General features: G+C 46.1%; 1 protein-coding gene across 1 annotated transcript; it reads right to left on the reverse strand.

Annotated features, from left to right (window-relative positions):
- Nucleotides 1-7,933: 7,933 nt before the first annotated feature.
- Nucleotides 7,934-22,539, reverse strand: Prlhr (prolactin releasing hormone receptor). The gene is made up of 2 exons (XM_021633300.2): nt 19,924-22,539; nt 7,934-19,696 (listed from the first exon to the last, which is right to left on the reverse strand). Exon 2 carries the CDS (start codon nt 19,688-19,690, stop codon nt 18,584-18,586), a length of 1,107 nt encoding a protein of 368 aa, XP_021488975.1. The 5' UTR covers nt 19,691-19,696; nt 19,924-22,539; the 3' UTR covers nt 7,934-18,583.
- Between the last annotated feature and the right edge of the window lie 702 nt (nt 22,540-23,241).

Genomic DNA, 23,241 nt, shown 5'->3' on the forward strand with positions numbered 1-23,241 from the left:
TTTTTATTCACCATGTAAGTATGCTAGTGAATATGCTGGTGCCTCTCTGACCTTTAACTCATCAAATAGGCCAGGGTGACCAGCCAGTAAGCTCCATGGATCCTCCTGCTAATGCTTTTGCAATTGTGAGAAGTGCATAGCATTAGGCTCAAGGGATAGGGATTAAATGCATGTCCTTGTGCTTACAAAGCAAGCACTGATCCATCCCCCAGCCTCCACACTTGTTATACTCTGAAACTAATTCCCCTCCAATCTGCTGTGTTCCCTGGCCTGGAGGCTCCTCCTGATGGACAATGTGTCATTTCTGTGTCCACTGCCCAGAGATCACTACTCCCCCATGCTACTGCTGTCTCATTCACAATTTATTCTTGTAATATCCCAACCATTGAGAAGAAAGTACCTCATAGGACAAGCAGTGTGATAACTGAAAGACTTCTGTTGCCTTTTCCCTGGAGGCAGTTTCATCCTAGAAAAAGACTTCTGTCTGTCGCTTGATGGCGATCAAGGCTCATACAATTTGGATACAACTGGTAACTGATACTGCCCAGATTCTTTTAAGTCTTAAGAAGGGTTTGGATTTTGTTTTGTAATATCTGGAGGGGAAACAGTTTTTCTTTAGTTCATATTCTTGCCTGGGTAAACACTGCCAAATAGATCCTGAGAGTCAACAGGGCACCAAACTCAGTGAACTTCTCAATGACTGCCACTGTCGAGGTAAATTAGTCAGGAGTTGCCAGGAGTCTGTCTGTGCTCTCTGCTCTTGCTCCACCTGCAGGCCAAGCTGAAAATTGCTGATCACTGGCCTGGACCACATAGATCGGGTCCAAATCTATTCCGTGATGGTTTATCCTGGAATTACTGAGCTCAGTTGTCCACAGACCCATCCCCCAGCCTTACAGCTTAATAGTTTTAAAGCACCTTCCCATAAGAGGAAGGATAGAGAATAAGGAATGGAGGAGATATGATTCCCAGAACCCAAGGACAGTAGGCAAGCCAGTTCACAGCAGCCAAGGGTGGGAGAAGGATATGAGAGAGAAAGAGAGAGAGAGAAACTCAGTATATAAATGAAATCAGTGGCCAAACATCAGCCACTGATCTACATGTGCACCACAAACACATATGTGTGCACAACCATACATACACACATGCCCACACACGATACATACATGCATGCATGCATATCTACATACATACATACATACATACAATTTAAAAAGTATATACCTGAACTGGAGAAAAACATCCTAGGCTTGAAGACAGGATAAAGCAAAAGAGAGTGGACAGAGGCTAAATATGCCTCATCCAATAGACTCTCTCCCTTCAGCCAGCCAATGGGCCCTGGCTTCTCTCCTAATAACAAAACTTCTTTGGAGACAAGTCCTTGCTGACTAAGCATGATTTGGTAAAAATAGAATAGGCCAGTGTTTGGACTCTGAGTCAAACACTTGCTTTGGAGAATGCAAGTCCTGGCAACAGACTCAGAAACAAAAGACAACCTGAGTGCTGTCCAGCATCCGGGACCCAGGTCTTAAAACTAGGGAGTCAGTCAGCTCCACACCCTAACCCTGAGAAGGTAACGATGACAGCCAGCATTCTCTAGGGGATATAGCTGGACTGGACTCAAGCATTTTGTGTGTATCACTTCATTTAATCTGAACAGTGGTCCCGGCAGGTGTGTCTGTCAGCCCTGTGGAAAGGTGGATAGTTTTGAAAACAGCTAAGGCCGTGCGGGGTACGGCTTAGTATTAGAGAGCTTGCCCAGCGAGAGCAAGGCCCTGGCCTCAATGTCAAGTGTGGGGGCTGGGGTGGGGAAGCTAAGGCACTTGGCCCTTGTGTCCATTCCTTGGTAAGAGGAGGCTAGCGGGCTGAAGTACAATTCAGTGTGAGAGTGCTTTTCCTAGTGTGCATAAGGCCCTGAGTTCAGTCACAAGTAAGGGTAGGGAGGTTTATACACTTCCTACTCCAAGGCAGGAACTAAGTCCATGCTGCTAAGTCTGACTGACTGATGAGCTGCCGTCTCCATCCTCCAGCCAAAACTAGCCCTAATGGTCATGACAGATGAGCTGTCCCGTGAGTTTCCTCTGGAAACTGGAAGCCATTGGCATGCAGAGCGGGCTTCAGCTTCAGACCCAAGTATGGATCCTGGATATGTCCCTGAGCAACTGGGTAATTAAGCTCTTAAATACTAGTTTCTCAGTTAAATAGGATTTTTTAAATATCCTTTTACATAACTGTGGTAAAGATGCCAAAAGATGAAATGCATGCAGTGCCTAGATGCCCTCAGAGAGTTCATTATTGTGATCATGGGTTTGTGTGTGAGAGTGCGAATATGTGAATGTGTGTGCTTGTGTACAAGCATGCTGAGACCAGAGATAAAGGTCTGCTGTCTTTATCTTTTTCTCTTTATTTTTGAAACAAGTATCTTGCTGAACTTAGCACCCATTGAGAGGGTTGTCTGCCAGCAAGCCCTGGGGATCCTCTGGTCTCCTCTTCCCTAACTCAGAGGGAAGAAAAGCTGGAAAAGCATCCAGGTTTATAGGTGGGTGCTGGATCTGAACTCATGTCCTCATGCTTGCACAACAAGGGTCTTATTCACTGAGCCATCTTCTGAACTCTATGGTTTGTGTGTGTGTGTGTGTGTGTGTGTGTGTGTGTGTGTGTGTGTGTGTGTGGTAGGAGGGGTGATGGCTCTGGGACCTTAAGAAGGGGACCCAGCAATGGAAAGACAAAGGTCCTGCGAATGAGTGATGCTCAACCCAGGTACATTAGGGCCCATAAATTCTCATACCTAGGCCCCATTCTCATGCCAATTAAACCATTATTCTTGAGGGTGAAAGCCAAACTTTGGTGCACTCCAATAGCACCCCAACTGACTAATGTTCTGCCAGGATGAGCCACTCCTGAGCATGTGTGTGTTTGGTCTGGCAGGGAGCGAGGGATGGCCCCTCACCGCTTTCTTCTCTGTGTCTCTAGAAGTAAAATCAAAGCTCAGGCCTCATCTGACAGTTGAAATCTACACGCGGTTTGGACAGGTCTCTTTGCAACCCTGGTGTTGCAATCAGCAGCTCCTCCTGGCTTCAGTGACAGATGGACGCAATGCATACACCATGAGATTAAATAACAAGGAGATGTTATGCCAACAACATTAACTTGTCCAGCCCTGTTCCTTAGCAACTGTGCTATTACTGCAGGTCTCCTTCTGATGCCTCTGGTCCTTCATACCACTCCCTTTCATTAAGGCATGAGGCAGTTATTTATAACTTTAATGAAAAGGAAAGAAAGGCAAGGAATGAGAAAAAAAAAACAACTAGTAACTTCCCTTCAGATTGTGCCAGGCCTGCCTCCAGACAAACAGAACCAAGTCTACAACCTTTAAGGCAGGTGCTGATGTTCCTGCTTACTTAACTCCTCCAGCGCTTCGCAAGGCTGCCTTTGATGGAACAACGCCTTTGCAGTTCAATCTGAGGCTGCTTAGAGAACTATTGTTCAGCTTCGGGCTGGACTCTGAAGTACAGAACGTGGTGATCTCAGGGAAAATCGTTTTTTATGCAGCACAGCCACAGAGAAGGCAACTGGGGCACTTGTGGGGCCATTCCTTCCTACGCTGTCAAGCAGAACTGCTGAAATGAGTGCTCTTTACACAGAGGCTTTTGCTGGAACACAGCAAGGGCTGGGGCTTCCTGAGACATCCCACCTGGCCAATTCAGGGTCCCTAACCCTGAAAAGTAAGAGACCTGAGGAATGGACCCGAGGTTTGGCTTCCTGTGTCCTGATGAGACCCAGATACACTCTAGGCCTTGCCTGCTCCTCTTTGGTGTTGATCACTATGAGCTTTTGGCCTCTGATAATTTTTTAAGCCTCTAAGAAAAAAATATTTGCTTTTGTCTCTTTGGACCTAAGCTTTAAAATATGTCCAAATTTATTCTTTTGTTTGTTTGTTGTTTTTTAAGACAGGGTTTCTCTGTGTAGCCCTGGATGTCCTGGTATCACTTTGTAGATCAGGCTGGCCTCGAACTCACAGAGATCCACCTGCCTCTGCCTCCCCAAGTGCTGGGATTACAGGTGTGCACCACTGTGTTCAGCTTCTAAATTTATTCTTAACAGCTAAGGACCTTAAACAGGGTTAAGGTTCTATGGTTCTGCTAATTGAAGTTTTATAATAATTTCCCCTGAACTGAAAGATTTTCTCCAAGGTTGGAAAGACACTCATGAGATCAAGAAGGAAGGAAGCCTCACAAGTCCTAGAAAAGCTGAGACTTAAAAAATGCGAAAGGCTCCTCCCCAAGGTTTTAGAAGCAGCAAACCATCACTGGGGAGAGGAGACTTTCAGACCAGTAGGGCTGCCTGCAAGCAGTGCAAAGCTCTCCAGGATGCAGCTCTCAAATGTTGACCCCAAGTGGGGTCATCCCTGATCCTCTAACTAACTCTGGTAAGCACACTGGTTCTCCAAGTTGAACATTGGTAGAATTATTACTTTGACCTGTTTTTGTTTCTCTGTTGGGGTGAGTAGACATTTGTTTCTCACATTTTCTCAGGAAAAATCATACAACTGGGATCAGAAAATATTTGACTTTTATTATGGACTTGTCTAAAATGATAATTTGGAATTAATTTCAATTATGAATGTGGAGTTATTAGATAAATCAGTGGCTTTGTCACTCTTAAAAATCAGATTCCTTAAGAGAAAATTGCAGCTGTGCAGAGTCTTACTTTAGCATTGCAGTAAATTGCTATTGGGTATTGTATTTAGTATATTGATAAAGAAACATTTATGTTAATATATTCCAAAAGTGAGCTGTTGTGGAAGGTAAAATGGTATCGGGCTAAATATGTTTATTATTAGCCCTAGCACCAAGTGATCTGATACCCTCCTCGAGCCTTCACAGTACCTGCACTCACGTGAACATTCCCCCACACAGAGACATACATGCACACACGTAATTCAAATCAAAATAAAATACTTTTAATTTTTCTAAATTTTGACATTTTAAAGCCATTGTGCCAAGCCAGAGGATCTTCCTGGGAATGCATTAGTCTCTGATCTGTGGCCACAGTGCAGAGCAAGCTGAGGTACAAACCCAGAGCTTGCTTGTAAAAGGCTTTTCTTGTTGCTATGGTAAAATACCCAGCATAGTACAGGCACCTATTTCGGCTCATGCTTCAGGAGACAGAGTTCACCGTGGCAGGAAAGGCTCAGCTCCAGCCAGCTCCTGCCTGTGCTGCTTGTCTACATCTCAGTAGGTCAGGAAACAGTGCTGGTGCTCACGCATCTTTCTCATTTTTCCATTTCTATTCAATCTGGGAGCCCAGACCACAGAGTTGGTGCCATTAGCACAAAGGACAGGTATTTTCTCCCAGTTAGTTCTCCCTGGATATGTGCTCCCCAGACACAGAGTTGTAACTAACTCTGCCCAAAGAGTTTCTTAATCCAACCAAGAGAAAAAATCAAAATCAACTGCGCTGGCTGGTTTTTATGCCAACTTGACACAAACTGGAGTCATTTGAGAGGAGGGAACTTCAATTGAGAAAATGTCTTATTTGGGGTATTTTCTTAATTAGTGATTGATGTAGGAAGATCCAGCCTATTGTGGGTGGGGCCACTTCTGGTATCACTGGTGGTGGTCCTGGATTAGATGAGAAATCAGGCTGAGCAAGCCATGAGAAGAAAGTCAGGAAGCAGCACTTTTCCTTGGCCTCCGAATCAGCTCCTGCCTCCAGGTTTCTGCCCTGACTGTCTTCGATGAAAAAAAAATAAAATAAACTGTGAGTGGTAAAATAGACATTTTCCTCCCCATAGTGATTTTGGTCATGGTGTTTCATTACAGTAAATAGAAATTCTAACTAGAAGACTAGCTGTCACAGTCACCAAGCTCTTGACTATTATATCTGGGTGTACGGAAGCCAGATAATCAATAAAGTCCTGGCCACATTCAACTCACAGTTGGTTCATTGGTTCCATGGTCTTACCTATTTTGTGGTCCTCAAATTATCAGAATAAACTCACTTGACAGTATAACCTCTGTCCTGATTTAATAGTGAAAAGCTGTCAGAATAGGGAATAGGGAAAGATGTTCAGAACAGTCTAGAAGAGCTCCTCCCAATCAAAGCAGCAAACCAGACACAATATTGTATCCTAGAAAGATACGCACAAAACAGCACCTCCTTTAAAACCTCAAAGATGCAGAGGTTGTGATTACCCATTCCCTCCATTTTACTCACCAATCTAGGCCCAATTTAAGATAAAAATCGCACACACATGGATGATGGGAGAAGGAGAAGGCACTAAAACACAGGAGACAGCCAGGTATGCAAAGGCTTTCTTGGCTAGTACTGTGTTGGATGATATCTTTGCTCTCAAATACCATCATGGCCTTGGTGTGTGGTGTCTTTGTAGACTCTGACCATTCTAACCAGAATGAATCAATCTGAAACCATGCGTGCAGTTACCAATACAAATTGATTAACATTCTCCCAGACTATGACATTCCTGCTCTCCAGCATAACAGAGTCCAAAGATTTGGACTTATTCCCTTGGCTTGTATTTTATCCAAGAGTTTGGACTTTATTTGGGCTACCATGAGTCTGGAATCATGTAAGAAAATCTCATTACTCACAAAAAAGCGAGTAGACTATCAGGAAGGGGAAATGAGCAGTCCCAAATACAAACATTTCTAGAATAATCCTAAAACAGAGAGTCTCGTCTCTTCCCGAATTCACTCCCCCATCTATTTACACATTAACCCACTTATAGTTTTAGATGGTTCCTGGGCTCTCTGAGAAACACAAAAGATGAGATGTGGGCTTTGTCTCTGTAGCATTACCATTTCCCTGGGTTTTGAGGACAGTCAGGAAAACTATGACCAAACCCCACAGGATCTGAACACAGGTCCACAGATTGAGAATATGCCCAGCTCCACTGGAAATCCCTTTTCTGTGATTTAAGCCTGATCTAGGTACAGGGAGTGGATGAGATCATCCATTCCTCCCGCATACTGCACCCCAACAGCACCCACTGCAAGTAATTGCTGGAATTCTTTGGTAAGATACACTCACCTTTTGGCACCTAAGTTTCTTTGCATTGAACACACAGAGTACCTTCCATCTCTTAAATGTTACTAAAAGTTAAGGCGAAATAATAGGAAACCCCAAACACAACTCTCATGTGGCAGGTTAACATGAGCCCCGCCCCCCATGCCTTGTCCTCTCTCGTCTCCCAGAATTCCACAGGCCATAGGATACAGGCCAACAACCTTGCTATGACGCTTTCCCTGGAGATGAATTCTCTGACTTGCTGACTGCTGTCAGTGTGTGTATATGTCTCTCTCTCTCTCTCTCTCTCTCTCTCTCCCTCTGTGTGTGTGTGTGTGTGTGTGTGTGTGTCTGTCTGTCTGTCTGGTACCATAGGAGATCAAAGTCTTCAGACACCCCTGGTGTGCAACCTGAAACCTACCAAACAGTGGGAATTTGTTGTTCAGTTCTCTGTAGTCATTCCCTCACAGTGGCTACTTTATTCTTTATGGTGTCTGAAATGAGCCTGAGCATGTAGGAACTCACAGCAATGTCACTGTAAAGCTGGAGATATGTCTTCATTAAATTTTTATGTGTTATGTGGTTTTCTAAACATAAGAGTAATGATGCATAAAATCAGAAAAGTAGTATAAGAAAGAACTGAAGCTAAATCATTGCTCGTGCACTGGCATGGGCTGTGTCCTTGGGGCAAGCCCCCACCCTGAGCCTGCTGCATAAGGGATGAGATCAGCTGCTTTCTTGTATCCTTCTGTGATCTTGGGCCTGAAGTGCTTTTCAGGACTTCTCACTCAATGGATAAGGAGATTTACTTTTGTAGGTGGAACAGCCAATAGGAAGATCTCTTACTGGCATGCTCACTGTGAGGTCTTCATGCAACCAAAGACACCTATGAGTACAGCCCAACACAAAACAATAGACATACTTGAAACATAATGCCCTAGTTGATTTTAACTGTCAACTTGACACAGCCTAAAGCCACCTGAAAAGTTGGTCTCAGTTGAGGGATTTCTCAAACAAGATTAGTCAATGGACATGTCTTGACTCTTAATTGATATAGGAAGTTCCAGCCCCTGTGGATGGCACCATTCCCTGAGCAGGTGGTCCTGAACTATATTTTAAAGAGATAGCAAAGTATGGGTCTGTGGATAAGCAAGCCTCAAGCAGCACTCTCCATGATTCCTGCTGGACTCCCTTGGCTAGGACTAGTTTCCTCAACAGACGTGGTGCTGTGTGGAATAGCAAGCAGTCCCGCCGTCAGAGTCCTGCCCTGACTTCCTTTAATGATGAGCTGTGACCTGGAAATATACACTGAAATAAATCCTTTGCTCACCTAAGTTGCTTTTTATCAGAGTGTTCTATCATAGCCAGAGAAAAGAGAATTATCATGATTTCCTGTGTGTGTGTGTGTGTGTGTGTGTGTGTGTGTGTGTGTGTGACTGAACTGCATGATTCTCAAGTGTGATCTTTGTAGATCACATCATCTTTCAATGTCTAAGTGTTGGAAAAGAGGGGCTGGAAAGATGGTTCAGAGGTTAAGAACACTGGCTGTATAGACCAGGAAAGGATCTTCACCAACCCTATATCTGACAGAGGGCTGATATCTAGAATATATAAAGAACTAAAGAAGTTAAAAAGCAACAAATCAAGCAATCCAATTAAAAAATGGGGTACAGAGCTAAACAGAGCATTCTCTGTAGAGGAATATAGAATGGCAGGGAAACAGTCAAAGAAATGCTCAATGTCCTTAGCCATCAGGGAGATGCAAATCAAAATGACCCTGAGATTTCACCCATCAGAATGGCTAAGATCAAAAACTCAAGTGACAACACATGCTGGAGAGGATATAGAGAAAGGAGAACCTTCCTCCATTGCTGGTGGGAATGTAAACTGTACAACCACTATGGAAATCAATCTGGCGCTTTCTCAGACAATTAGAAATAGTGCTTCCTCAAGATCCACTCCTATACCACTATACCACTCCTAGGCATATATCCAAAAGACGCTCAAGTACACAACAAGGACTTTGTTCAACCATGTTTGTAGCAGCTTTATTCGTAATAGCCAAACCTGGAGACAACCCAGATGCCCCTCAACTGAGGAATGGATACAGAAATTGTGGTACTTTTACACAATAGAGTACTACTCAGCAATTAAAAACAAGGAAATCATGAACTTTTGCAGGCAAATGGTGAGATCTAGAAAAGACCATCCTACGTGAGGTGTCCCAGAAGCAGAAAGACACACTCAGTACATACTCACTTATAAGTGGATACTAGACCTATAAGATAGGATAAACATACTAAAATCTGTGCACCTAAAGAAGATAAACAAGAAAGAGGACCTGGGGTAAGATGATTAATCTTCACTTAGAAAGACAAATGAGATGGACATTGGAAGTAGGAGAAAACAAGTAACAGGACAGGAGCCTGTCACAGAGGGCCTCTGAAAGACTTTACCTAGCAGTGTATCAAAGCAGATGCTGAGACTCATAACCAAACCTTGGGCAGAGTGCAGGGAATCATGAAAGAAGAGAGAATTAGTATGACTTGGAGAGGATAGGATCTTTACAAGGACCAAATATATCTGGGCCTAGGGGTCTTTTCTGAGACTAATACTCCAACCGAAGACTATGCATGGAGATAACCTAGAACCCCTGCTGGGATGTAGCCCATGGCAACTCAGTATCCAAGTGGATACCCTAGTAAGGGGGAACAGGGACTGTCTCTGCCATGAACTCAGTGGCTGGCTCTTTGACAAACCCCCCCCCCCAAGGGAGGAGCAGCCTTGCTAGGCCACAGAGGAGTACAATGCAGCCAATCCTGTAGAGACCTGATAAGCTAGGGTCAGATGGAAGCCGAGAAGGACCTTCCCTATCAGTGGACTTAGAGAGGGACAGTGAGGAGATGAGAGAGGGAGGGAGGGATTGGGGGGGGGGTTTACAGCTGGGATACAAAGTAAATAAACTGTAACTGTAAAAAATAAAAATTTAATTAAAAAAAAAAAAACACTGGCTGTTCTTCCAGAGGATCTGGTTCAATTCCCAGCACCAACATGGCAGCTCACAACTGTCTGTAACTACAGTTCTACGGGATCTGACACCTTCACACAGCCACACGTGCGGAGAAAATGCCAATGCACATAAAATAAAAAGAAATCATTTTATAAAAATGTTGGAAAAGAGTCTTGTCCAAGGCCCAGCTGGCAGCACTGCAACCAAAAACCTGTGATGTGGGCAGTGCTTGCCTGGGCTAGAGCAACAGCCTGAAATGAAATTCAAACCAGTTTTACTGCTGTGGAGCTGTGAGCTGTCCAACAGGCAATTGTCTTGTCTTCCACAAACCTGGTCACCTTCCTGGGAACACGTGCTGAGTACAGAGTACTACAGAGATTCAAAGCCAAATCACCCTCCATGAATAGATCATAAGACATACATCCTAACAACCTTCACAGTGAACTTGAAAGATGGACACATGATCCAGTTTTGTGTTGATCCTTGGTACAGACTATCTGATTTCTCTTCAGGCTTCAGCGGCCACCCAGAGCACCATTACCTGATGATTATCGTAATGAGCACCTGAGTGGCAATGGCCTGATGAATGACTGCCAACCTCGTATGTTTTGTAGGGCGTTCATTCACCCAGCAGCACATGTCCCTCCTTCCATTCAAGTAGAAAATCACCAGTAGAAATGACAAACTGTATTAAAGGGCCACAGCATTAAGAAGGCCGAGAACCACTGCTTAAGAGCGAGCTCGGCTTGCCTGCTTGGAGAATGGGAATCCACCTCTTTTTTAATTGTCTGAAAGAATTAGCACGATAAAAGAAAAAGACCTACGGTAATTTGGACAGTTGAACATGGACTTTCTTTATGCCATTGTCATCCATATTCATGGTTTCCTTATATTAGGGAATTGAAAAGAAAGAAAGAAATTAACTTTATGGCAGCTCTCTGCTGATAGGTAGCTGGTGGCACATAAAGCGTGAGTCACAACACCTGTGGGCACTGGCAGAAATTATTAGTGATCAGTTGTTACCCAGCCCAGGTCTCCCAAGCTTACCACACCCCAGAAATCAACCACATAGGCTCCAACTTCTGTTCATCCCTGAATGTTTACCAAGATCTGAAGAAAAGACACAGAGCAACTCTAACAGGCAGAGCCTGGTGGAAGGAAATAGGTCACCAGAAGCCTTTGAAGGGCTTAGCTCACCCCTGATCCACCAAGAACAGCCTCTTCCTCTATCCATTCCTGCCACTGTGATGGTCTGCCTCTCCATGGGCCCAGAGTCAACAGCCCCAAGAACTGCAGACTGAAGTCACTGCAACCATAAGTCAAAATATTAACTTAGTTTTTAATGTTTTTTAAATATGTCTTCCCTTGTGCTGCCTATGTCAGGAACCTGGTCACATCACTGAAGAAAGCGTCTAATCCATGCTCTCACTCTCTCCCACTTGCCATAGGCCTAGAGCTTAGTCCTGAACAAATCAGTCTTTCTGTTTCTTATTCTAAACCTTCCATGGTTCCCTACTACTCTCCTGAAGGGCCAGGCCCTTCTGGCTCAATTCCAGGATGATGTTATTGTTGTTTCAGCTGCAGCCTTTGGAATTTTTAGCCCAGTGCTACCACCTACCATGGTGACATCTTGGTAAATTTCTGAACTTCTCTACATGTTTGTTTTCTTCTCTGTAAAACAAGGATAATGTGGTAAGAGAAGAACAATGTGAGGTCCTTTGCACTGTGCCCAACACATAGCAAAACCAACTAATTTAACCAACTGTATTCATCTTTCTTGGCCATTCTCTCCCTCCTGCCTCTTGCAAGCAAACCCTACACTCTCTCTGTCCTATCTCTGTTAGCCCTGAGACATGTCGGTCCAAAGCACCTTCCTTGTTACTCATGGTTTTGGATGTCCTTCAGAGTCTGAGTCAAGTGCTGCTTTATCTGAGAAGGCTCTAGGAGCCACAGGGCAAGTATGAGAGGTCAATACTGAACAGTCATGGCATATGCCATTTTTGAGATCCTTACACCTGCCTGTGAGCATTCCAGTTTCCTGCAAATTTGCCACAGGCTCCCTCTCCACAGGGACACTGGCAACTGGTTCTATTCCTCTCCCAGATGCTATTGCTCCACTAGTTTTTCTCCTCCTCCTTGGAATTTCAGCCCTCTTGCATCCAGACTGAGAATGGTAACAGCACCTCTGCTCCTTCTAGCCATGGGTTACTGCCCCTTCCTTGTGTGTCCCTACACTTCACCTCACATTTAGGTAGTGAATGAACCTCTACTAGATCTAGATGTGGGCTGAAACACTCAACTGTGATTAGATAAGATAAAAAAAATTACTCTGCTAGACTTTTGACCTTCTGGATTTATAGCCCAATGGGAGACACTCCCTGGGGCCTCTGTCCTGTGGGAAAGGTCCCGCCTCTGACAGTTAGTGAAGGTAGACAGTATTACCCTAATGTGATGAGTGATACTGTTAACTTGACACAATCCAGAATCACTTAGGAGAAAAAACTCTGGACATGTTTGTGAGGAAATTTCTAGGTTGGGTTGCATGGTATGGGTGACATCCTTTCATGAGTGAAAGAGAGAGAGTGAGCTGAGTTGGGTACCAGCATCTTCTCTTTCTGCATCCAGCCTGCAGGCACAACTGAACCTGTTGCCTCACACCCCTATTCACTACAACCCCCTCCATGACAGGCTGGACCCTCAAGCCAAACGCCAAAGTAAGCTTTCCCTTCTGTATGTTGGCTTTGTCAGATACTTTGTCAGAAAAGAGAAAAGTAACTAACACCTCCAGTCTGACCAGATCATTTCTTCTGGTGCAGGGGAGTGGACAAGAAACTGTCCATTATCACTGGTCTAAGCTTATCAAAGCCCACTCCTCTTCCAGAAAGTAACATTGGGATGTAAATGCATCAGACTTTGTAATTGTATCATGGAGAGAAATAAAGGGCAGGGGGTGTGGAGTAGGTAGGCAATGTGACAGAGACCTGTCCATAAGAAAGAGCTGTAAACTTGAGAGGTACTGACAACTGTTCTGATCTTCCAACTGCCTATAATCCTGAATGGGGCATTGAGCCCACAGCATTTGTCCTGAAAAGGGCAGCGGCTTAGAAGGACACTCTCCTCAACTCGAAGGAGCCTACTTATAAGCACACCAGCTATAGTGTGGACACCAAATATGCCACCTTAGGTTACCTCCTACCTTGAGCCCACCCCTGAGTGAAGACCCAAGGGTAAGATTGATTGTGTCACTCTCTCAACCTAACTCTCTCAGGTCAAACTTAAAGTCTTCATTTAGTCTTCTCAGTAAAATGTATTTTTTTCCTCCTTTGCCTGGATGTAACAGAGGGGTGGGGGAAATGATGGTAGCATGGCATTCCATTCGTAAGTGGCTGCCATCCAGAAGGAGGACATGTGCTCTGGAACTGGGAGACTTGACCACCAGCAAGCCAAGAAAAGCTTTTGTGAGAGCTGAGAGGTGAGGTGGGGACCTCTTAGAAGCAGAGGCTGTTGCTTTTGCCGGATCCTGTTTCTTTTCTCCAACAGCAGATGCTCAAATGACACCATTTGACCTTTTACTATTAGGTCCTCTTGAGAGCCCGCAGTGAGGTTTATTGAGTTACAAGGCCTGTAAAAATTCTGAGCAAATGTTTGGGGCCAGACCCATGGGGTCCAGGCAACACTGTGATCTGGACACACCTTGTCCCAGGGTACAAGCTGTCTTTGTTATGTCTGGATTAGAGTCAGTGGCTTCTCCTTTACAAGAGGCAAACAGAAGACGAGGACGTGAACCCTATATCCCCCATCCCTAGGGAGGGACTTCAGACAGGACGTATTTTATAGATAAGCAGAGCAGCAGCAAAGACAAAGGGCAAGAGAGAGGAATAAAAATGGGACGGGGGACATCTGAAACACCCCTGCTAAGAGCCTGAGAGCACTGGCTGCTCTTCCAAAGGACCTGAGTTCAATTCCCAACAACCATGTGGTGGCTCACAGCCATCTGCAGTGAGATCTGACGACCTCTCTGGTGAGCAGGTGTACAAGGAAGGCGAGTACTCATATACATAATACATATAAATATAGTAATTTTTTAAAAAAGAACTTGCTAGAAATATCTGTACTTGGTTGTTGGAATGAGACTCACTGCCTCCACAGTCTGGCTTTGAGTGTCCAGGCTTTTTGTGGATAATGACTAATTCCCATCCAGTCTGAACCTCTTCCTTTCCCAGTTTTTATATATAGCTTATTTCATATTCAGGAAGAGTAGAACCAGAAAAAAAAATGTGTTCATAAATCCCTTTGTAAATGATTTTTATTTTTTATTTCGCTTATGGGTGAGTGTGCAAGTAGATGAATGTGTGCCAGAAGAGAGGGTCAGATCTTTGGAGCTGAAATTATACCCCATGCAGGATCCAAATCAGGTCTTCATTACTGAGCTGCAAGTACCACTGCACCTTTTGCCCACCTCATTCCCATAGAGTCACTATTTAGTTGGGTGTATGTGCATGCCACCAAGCACGCATGGAGGTCAGAGCACAACACTAGAGAACCTGTTCTCTCCATTACATGAGTCCTGAGATTTCATTCCCAGGGTCAGTCCTGGTAGCAAGCGCCTTTTAACCAGATGAGCACTCTTGCTGGCCAGCCATAAATCCATCTTAAAATTATAATCCATATTCACCAAAAAGCAAACTTGTTTATGACTCTATCATTAAAGTTTTAAAATGCTCTAGATCTTATTTATTGACCCATTCATTGTATGTTTTTAGAATTTTCCAAGCTACATGTGGAAAATGGTTGATAAAATGCTAACCATTAAATATTCATCTACATTCATGGCAGCACAGAAACTCAGCATGAAATCCTCCACTTCTTTTTTGATGGCCCTGTGGATTTAGGGTCCTGCCTCAGAGGGATGAAAGTCTTAGTGCCAGACACTAAAGCCATCATGCAGACTGGGGACAGAGGGTCACAGAAAAGCCAGCATGAATACTTCATCTCTGGAATTAGTAAAAACTGATAAAATCTAGTTGGACACTAAGATTTTCCTGGCATGGCTTTGGCTAGGTATATTAATTCCACAGCTGGACTGTACGCAACTGATGTAATATTTATTATATCAAACACACTACACGCTCCAGCCTGACAACCCTCCCACATGGCTCAGCATCAAAGACATACACATAGAATGAAGCAGTCAGCGTGTGGACATTACAGACATGCCTTCCCAGCATCTCTCTGTGAGGGATGAATCATGTGTCCATCAAGTCATGATCTTACATGAGTGCCCTTGAGGTCAGTTCCTGGCCTTGCATCTAAAAGACTACTAGATGTTCACTAATGCAGACCAAAGGTAGTTGAATAGTTCACCAGAAAAATTAAAATTAAAATTAAAAAAATAAAAAAATGGAAAATGAGCTGCCCTGATAAAAGAGCAGCCTGAACATCCATTGGGGAGAAGCTCGGACGGCTACATCACCTGGAGTTATTATGACTTGTGTCTCTCATGGTTGCTATCCAAGGTCACTGTTGCTAGCACATACTGAAATGCTCCTCTGCTGATTTGGTGAGATAAATCTATTGATCACATGCCAAAAGTGAGGCCTGCTGACAATGCTTGCAAAAAGGATTACAGAACCTCTTGTCAGCCAAGTTCCCAGCTGGCTCAGGTCCCTGCTTTGTTCTCCTTCCTGCAGGAGTGGACCTGCTTACTCATCTTAGGCACTTGATACAACAGAAAATTAATTATGAAACACACTTTCTATGTATAAGCCTATACAGATTTCTCTGGAACCCATCTCTGAGAGATGTTTTTACACATCAGTTTGTTTGGCAAACTACTTCCAAATAGATGTCACATCAGGTACCAATTAATTAGTTGGTGTTTAGCTGCCAGTTTCTCAGTTTGCAGAGATGCTCCTGAGCACAGCCTAACTTAGCGCCATCATTAGACGACCCAGAAGATCTTACAAATGCTTAAGTTTTTAGCTTGGGTCCTTGCATGATGCACTGGTAGCAGTCTTCCTAGTGTAAGAGAGACACTTTCTTCTCACAGTAGGTGTGGCCTTAAACTAATCAGGGAACATTTTATTTTTTTAACACCTTAACAATGAATTATTGGAATATTTAATGATGGGTAACTTTATTATGCAATTTAACTAAAACTAAATAATGTTCCTTCTAAACTGATGAGCTACACAGGAACTGATTAAAGAAACTGATAGATGAATGTGCAAATATTCTATCATGAGGATTGTCCTCCAAAACTGATAGAGCACAAATTGTGTAAAAATTGACAGTGTATTCTCCAACTGAGACTTGTAACTCATGTCAAATTCAAGTCCAGATTCTTAACAACTTTGATATGTATAAATGAAGTTTCACAAAGGTATTTTTGAGCAACATTAGGAAACAGGATCATTCTTAAAGTATTCTAGTCAGGCTGCACATTAAAATCTTCAGAAGTACTTCAAAGAATGCAAGCTCTCTGGTCCCACCTTAAAGCCATTAGATGAGGGCGGGTGAAGGTGTTGACAAAGACTGGGCATCAGTGTATTTTTTTTGGTTTGGTTTGTATTTTCCTAGGGGGGAATCTAAGAGCAGCCAGGGCTGAAACCAGCAATTTCAAGAAAAAGACCAGAGTTGACAGGATTCCTCTCTAACTAATCTTGCCTCTTCCCCATTTCCTTTTCTTTTCATATGTACCCATCAAAAGCACGCTCTGGCTTTGAGCCTGGACAGGAAATACAATGCCCATCTCTGGGATGCCTAGCAAATACAATAATTGTTTGTAACATTCTGTGTGGGTGTACACTGCATCATCAGAGTACAAGTTCTGCATGCTCCAGCCTCTAGATGAAGCTCAAAGCCAGTTAGGTGCTACTGCCAGAGGTAGTACCATCTCCCCTCCTACCCTGCTTCAGCTTTTTTTCAGTCAATGGAATGTGACCCTGCAGCTACTGAAGACTTCCAGAGCTGCCTAACGACATAAGAAATGTTCACGCCCCCCATCAGCTGCCGCTGTCATTTTAGTACCACCCCTCTTCTTGCACAGCACTCTGATAAATGAGCCAGTCTTCTTCCAAAAGTAACAGAAGAGAAGGGGAGACTGTGCTGGAGAAGCACTAGAGCCTCACAGACTTGCTATGGACCGTAACTCATACCACACACTTCACAGGCCCTGGCTTGAGAGCAGGGTGCTCTGTATCCTTTCCCAAAGCTCCTTCACTGCACGGTGGCTGTCTCAGCACCCATTACTGAGGCCCTTGCCCCAGATACACTCCTCATTAACAGAACTCTTAAGAAGTTAATGTGCTGATCCCCAAACCAGCCTCAGGCCCTCCAGCCTTCACCTGTTCCTGAAACCCTGACAGTGACTAGCATTTGAACTGTGCAGGTTGTAGGTGGACATTTCTTTTTCTGTATTATCAGTAAGTAATCCAGCTCTTGGCTTCTGGGCTGATATGTTGCAAGAATCTCCAGGGAGCAGGTGCTGAGCAGTCAACTGGCAGCTGTTGATCTGTTGAAATTCAGCAGTTAGAGGATGCAGGAGAATGCTGCGGCACACAGCCCACACTGAGCACTCGTGAAAGCAAACATTTAAGTTTCTGTCTGGTGATAAACACTTCTCTGCACGCACACACACACACACACACACACACACACACACATCTGTCTTTAAGCACAGGTACAGGTGTCCTTAGGGAATCACACCTTTCTCCTTTTGCCTATCTCTTCAGTGATCAGTTCCTCTCATGTAGCCCAGCCTGGTCTCAGATGTACTGTGTAGCTCAAGATTATCATGAACTGCTGATCCTTCTTCCTCCATCTCTTACCTCATGGGCTTGCAGGCAGGCACTATCACATCCCATTGTGCAGGGTCTGAACCCAGGCTAGGCAAGCTTTCTACCTACTGACCTGCTTCATCCTTTCAATTTGGTAGCCGAGAGTTAGAAAACAAAAGCAACATCCCCTGAAATGTAACTTGAAACTGGATTTGTACTATAAATTTAAATGGTTTTTAAATGAAAAATCTTTTTGGAGCCTAAAAACCATATTCAGAAAATGCTGAAATCCTGAATATTGATTTGGGATACATATTATTGGAAATCAATCATAAATCCAAGTCATTATGTCTCATCTGGGGCCTTTTAAAAAGGTAAGGTGAAAAATTTCACCAACCCCAGCACCACATTTAAATCCCACCCATGCTGTAAGCAAGGTGAAAGAAAAGAAAGCCCCGCTTCTGAATTATTTTTTCTGAACCCAGAGAAATAGCTGTGTTTTGCTTTCAGAGGTAGAAGAAAGAACTGGTAAATCTGCTCCTCTCACGCGCCCCAGGCTCTTCTGCTCCAAAGCCCACCTAACATTTCACAGAAACGAAACGAAACAAAACAAAAACAACAACAAACCACACAAATAGCTAGCCGAGAAGGCGGGCAGGGATCTCGCACTGTGTTGGCATATCTCTGGTGCGGGGAATAAGGTCTCATGATGACCTCCGGGGCTAAGGGCTATGGAGCTCCCCAGCTCAGGCCTGGCAGAGTGACATCAGATGACCACGCTGACGGTCACGCTCTGGCCACGGGGCACGATCTTGCGAGGCCAGGACAGCAGCATCTTGCGCAGCTCCTCGCGGAAGCTGTCGTGCAGCCAGGCGTAGATGAAGGGGTTGTAGCAGGCTGAGCTCATCGCGAGCCAGTGGCAGAGAAGCTGCACCAGCCCGAAGGCGTAGGGGTCGATGGCACGCGGGTCCAGGTCCCGCAGCAGGTTGAAAACGTGCAGCGGCAGCCAGCAGACTGCGAACACGACCACCACCACCACCAGCAGACAGAAGGTGCGGCGGCGACGCGCTCGGTCCCAGTCCGCTTGGCTCTGGGTCACGCTGCCGGGCACCACGCGGTTCCGCAGCTTCACGGACACCCGGATGTAGGACAGGAGGATGGCCAGCAGGGGGAGCAAATACGTGCCCAGCAGCAGTCCCCAGGCGTAGAGCTGGCGCTGGCGCTCCTGCGAGCCCCAGAACTCCTCGCAAAGGCGCACGTCATGCGGCTTGAGCTCCACATGGTAGGTGTGCACCGCGGCGGGCAGCGCCAGCACCGCAGACAGAGCCCAGATACCCAGCACCGCGTAGGCACTGAGCCTCAGAGAGATGCGCCGGCGGAGCGGGTGCACCAGAACGACGTAGCGGTCCAAGGCGATTGTGGTGAGCGTAAACACTGACACGTAGACGGTGACCGGCTGTAGGAAGAAAACCAGGTGGCACAGGCCTCCACCGAACACCCAGCCACGAGGCTCGAAGGCGTAGGCCAGCGTGAGTGGCACACAGGCGGCGCACATGAGCACGTCGGACAAGGCCAGGTTGCCGATGAGGAAGTTGGTCACGTTGTGCAGCCGGCGCGCGCGCGCGATCACCAGCACCAGCAGGCAATTGCCCACCAGCCCCACCACCACCACGACGCTGTAGAGCATCACGATCAGCCCCTTGAGCTGGTGCACCAGCTGCAGACTCTGGAACGGCGTGACTGCCGCAGCTCGGGGAGCCGACTCGTTGCCCCGCGAGGCCTCTGCGCTCTGGTTGGCTGGAGTGGAGCCGGCTGGCGACAGCCCAGAAAACAAATCGGGGTCCCCAGTGGTTCCAGTGGGCAGTGAGGTCATGGCCACCTGTCCAAGGGTAACCAAAGTTGTCATTTTCCATCCTCCTTCGGCCCTTCAGAAACTTCCCTCATCACCCAGCTCCTCTCTTGACATAAGTACCCCAGAACATCAAAAGCAATAAATGCTGCCCTTACAGCTCTATAGAAAACGCCTAACACGGGTACTTTAAAACAGCCCCTATCCGTGGAGAGCTCTCGCGGCCCAGGGAAGGCAGACTGGGGAACTGGTCCTACCTGTAAGCAGGATTGCTGGCGAGAAAGCGTTCTCAAAGGCGGAAGCGGACTGCCTGCTGTCCCTTAGGCCCTCGGGGACGACGGGCACTCTAGGCGTTCCCAGGGGCCGGCAGCTTTTGAGGGGTCTAGGAGCTCCTCCCCTCCACCTCTTCCCCCACACCAGCTCTCCCTTCTATGGAAGATGGAGGCGGAGCATGCTGCCCAACTCTGTGCTTAGAGAAGGGGGCCGCGAGTGTAGTAGGGATGGAATAAGAAAGGGGGTGGGGCCGGGTACCCGCCGCAAGCTCCAGAGGTGAGCTCCGCTGCCGAAGTGTGCGGGGGAGGGGGGGCTTGGAGAAGCTGTTCCGGAGGGACGCGTTCCAGGGGAAGGCAGAGGAGGTGCGGGAAGTGCCAATTTGCGCGGTCCACCAGTTGCTGTCTCAGAAGGCACAGGGTCGGGGAGAATGTGAGGATGGGGAAGTCGGGATACACTAGGGAGTGAAGGGAATGAGGGTCAGGCCACCTCCAGATACTGCAGAGCTCCAGCTGCAGCTGACAGAGTCGCTAGAGCTGGGGTCTAGCAAGGATTTGCTGGGCTGCATCTGGCGCTGGTCAGGGATCTTAGGGCTCTGACTCTCCAGTGGACCCTTTCAGCTTTTTTGCCTGCTCGGTGGCCCCAGGTCCCTCTCAAACAAAGGAAAATTCAGCACCACGGGCAGCTCCCCCGGAGACCTGCCCAGTGGTGTGTGGGCACTGCCCGAGGGGGATCACGACAGTCGGAATTAATGCACCTGTTGTGGCTCTGAGGCTTGCTCCCTGCGCTGCCGGTTCCGGGAAGTGCAGGATGGGGCTGGAGCGTTAGTGACTTCGCCTCCAATATGGATCGGCACCACCAAGGACCATGCCATCACTTACCTCCCTAGCTCAGAAAACGCAGCTATCAGGCCAGTGTGTGGATCCGTAAATCCACCCCAAGATCTGAACCCTGCCACCCCGTGTTCACTTCCCTTTCTCAGCTACAGCAACCCAAGGCGCCAGCTGTCTTAGCAGAGAACTGTTGAGTTCCTGGCCTGCTGTCTCTGCTTGTCCTCCTCTGTGTTGATTTAGAGATGTTGTTGTTTTGTTGTTGTTGATGTACTAGCGATTGAAGGATTTCAGTAAGAATAACAAAAGTGGCATTTGAAAAGCTTAAGTTTCATAAAATCTTTAGTAGCATTAAGCTGTCAGTGAAATATAAATTAAGCTGCACAGTGAGAGGTCTATCAGGAAGGGGGCTTTGTAACCACCCTGTTCAGGAGCCCTGGCTCCTGAAAGAGGCTGAGTTCCATGGTCTGGTCTCTGGCAAGTCCTGCTTTGCTGTCTGGGGCTTCAGGTATCCCAGCTCCCCTGCAGAGCCAAAGCACGTTATTCCATCCTTGCAATTTCAGTGAGTGGCTTATGAGAAGTCAGCTCTAACACAAAGCTCCCATTGTATACCTGCTTCAGCTCTGCACCCACATTCCCTGAGCAGCAATCCACGCAGCAGACACCAGGATGAATCTCCCAGAGCTAAGTGGTTCACATATGTACTGGGCACTTTCCAGAGAGGAAGGTAATTTACTGCTTGCCAGATAAATCTGGTGAAGATTCTAGGTGACGATAAATATTGGCAAAGCTATTAAGCAACAGGGCTGAAACTTCTATCCAGATCTGCCCAGATCTACTTTCTTCCACAGTAAACCTGTTCAGGTGTGTGTGTGTGTGTGTGTGTGTGTGTGTGAGTGTGGTGTGTGTGTGTGGTGTGTGTGTGTGTGTACATGTAGACTTCTGGTATCATTCTTCAAAAGTTGTGATTGTTACTGTTTTGATATTGGCACTCTCGGGGCGGGGGGGCAGAGATCACTAATTAGCCTAGGCAGACTGATTAATGAGCCTCAAAGGATCTACCTGCCTCATTCTCCCCAGCACTGAGAGTGCAAGTACATACCACCATGCCAGGTTTTTTTGGTTTGGTTTGGTTTGGTTTTCAGGAGTCTTAGGGGTTGAACTCAGGTCGTAATGCTTGTGTATCAATCACCTTAGCACCCGAGCCACCTCCCCAGCCCCAACTGCTGGATTTTACTGTCCCTGCGTGAACAACAGATGAACTCACACAGACAGAAAACACAGCAGATTCAAATAGACCTGTGGAAAAGAAGCTCTAGGAAACTGTTGCATTGAGGAAAGCTCCACAACACCAGTTGCAAATCCAAACTTACTGTAACCAAAACAGATATCTGTGCCTCACCCAAAGCATCCCTTCTATCTCATTTAGGAGACAAACTCTTGGGCCATATGAACTTGAAGGAATATTTGCTAATAATGGCTGTTATGGTTTGAATAAGTATCCTCCAAAGGCCTGTGTATTAAAGATTGAGTCTTCAGCCTATGGTGCATTGGGGAGGTGGAGTAGCCTTTAAGAGGTGAGATTTAATGGGAGGAAGTGAGGTCACTTGGGATGTGCTTATCAATGAAGATTATGGGAATCAAGTCTTTTCCTCCCCAGCCTCTCCGCTTCCTGGAAACAATGAGATGGGCAGCTTGCTCCAACATACACTACCTGCAAACCACAAGCCAAAACAAACCTTTACTCTTAGTAACTTGGTTATCTCGGGCATCCCATCCCATCACAGTAACAGAAAGCTACCTAACACAATAGTAGACGATGTGATGCAGAAAACCAGCAGACAGAGACAGCAGAAGCAGAAGCAAAGATGTGCCTGTTTCCCGCACTGCCAGAGCTAGAGCCACAATCCTGCGCCGCCATTGTTCTCACACTCAGGCCCCACACTTGTGCAGCACAGCGCACACTTTCACACTGGAATTGTGGCAAACACAGGAAATGTCACAGAAAGAAAGCAGCTATCCAGCCCTTGTCTAAGCTCAGGCAGCCACTGGACAGAAGCTCTCCTGGATGGGGTCTTCCAGGCCTGCCTTTTGTGTATCCCAAGGTCCAGACACTCCCGTGGCTCCCAGCTTGAACCCTTTAACAGATCTAAGTGGCTCTGCAGCAGAGCACAGGCTAGCCACCTGCGAGCCTGTGCTGGGCAGCGCGAGCACTGGTATAGTAACTTATAAGGGAGTAAAGACTCACGTGGTTAATCTAGATGGCTTGGGAAAGGGGGCTTACCAGAACTGCCCTTTTCTGATCTGGAGTTTTCTTCTTGTCCTGTCAAAATTTAAAAGCTAGAGTCAAAGGGCCTGTTGTCCCCTTAGCCAGAGGCATCCTTGCAGTATCATTTAGGGCTGCCTCATTTTGATCTGGAGTCTGATTGAGCCCCAGAGTTTTTGCTGAATGCTTGGGCAAATGCTGCCCAAGTT

The sequence above is a fragment of the Meriones unguiculatus genome, chromosome 1, assembly GCF_030254825.1.
Source record: "Meriones unguiculatus strain TT.TT164.6M chromosome 1, Bangor_MerUng_6.1, whole genome shotgun sequence".
NCBI lineage: Eukaryota > Metazoa > Chordata > Mammalia > Rodentia > Muridae > Meriones > Meriones unguiculatus.

Excerpts from the sequence above, each read along its gene's own strand:
- Prlhr (XM_021633300.2), bottom strand. The coding sequence starts at position 19,690 with ATGACCTCACTGCCCACTGGAACCACTGGGGACCCCGATTTGTTTTCT.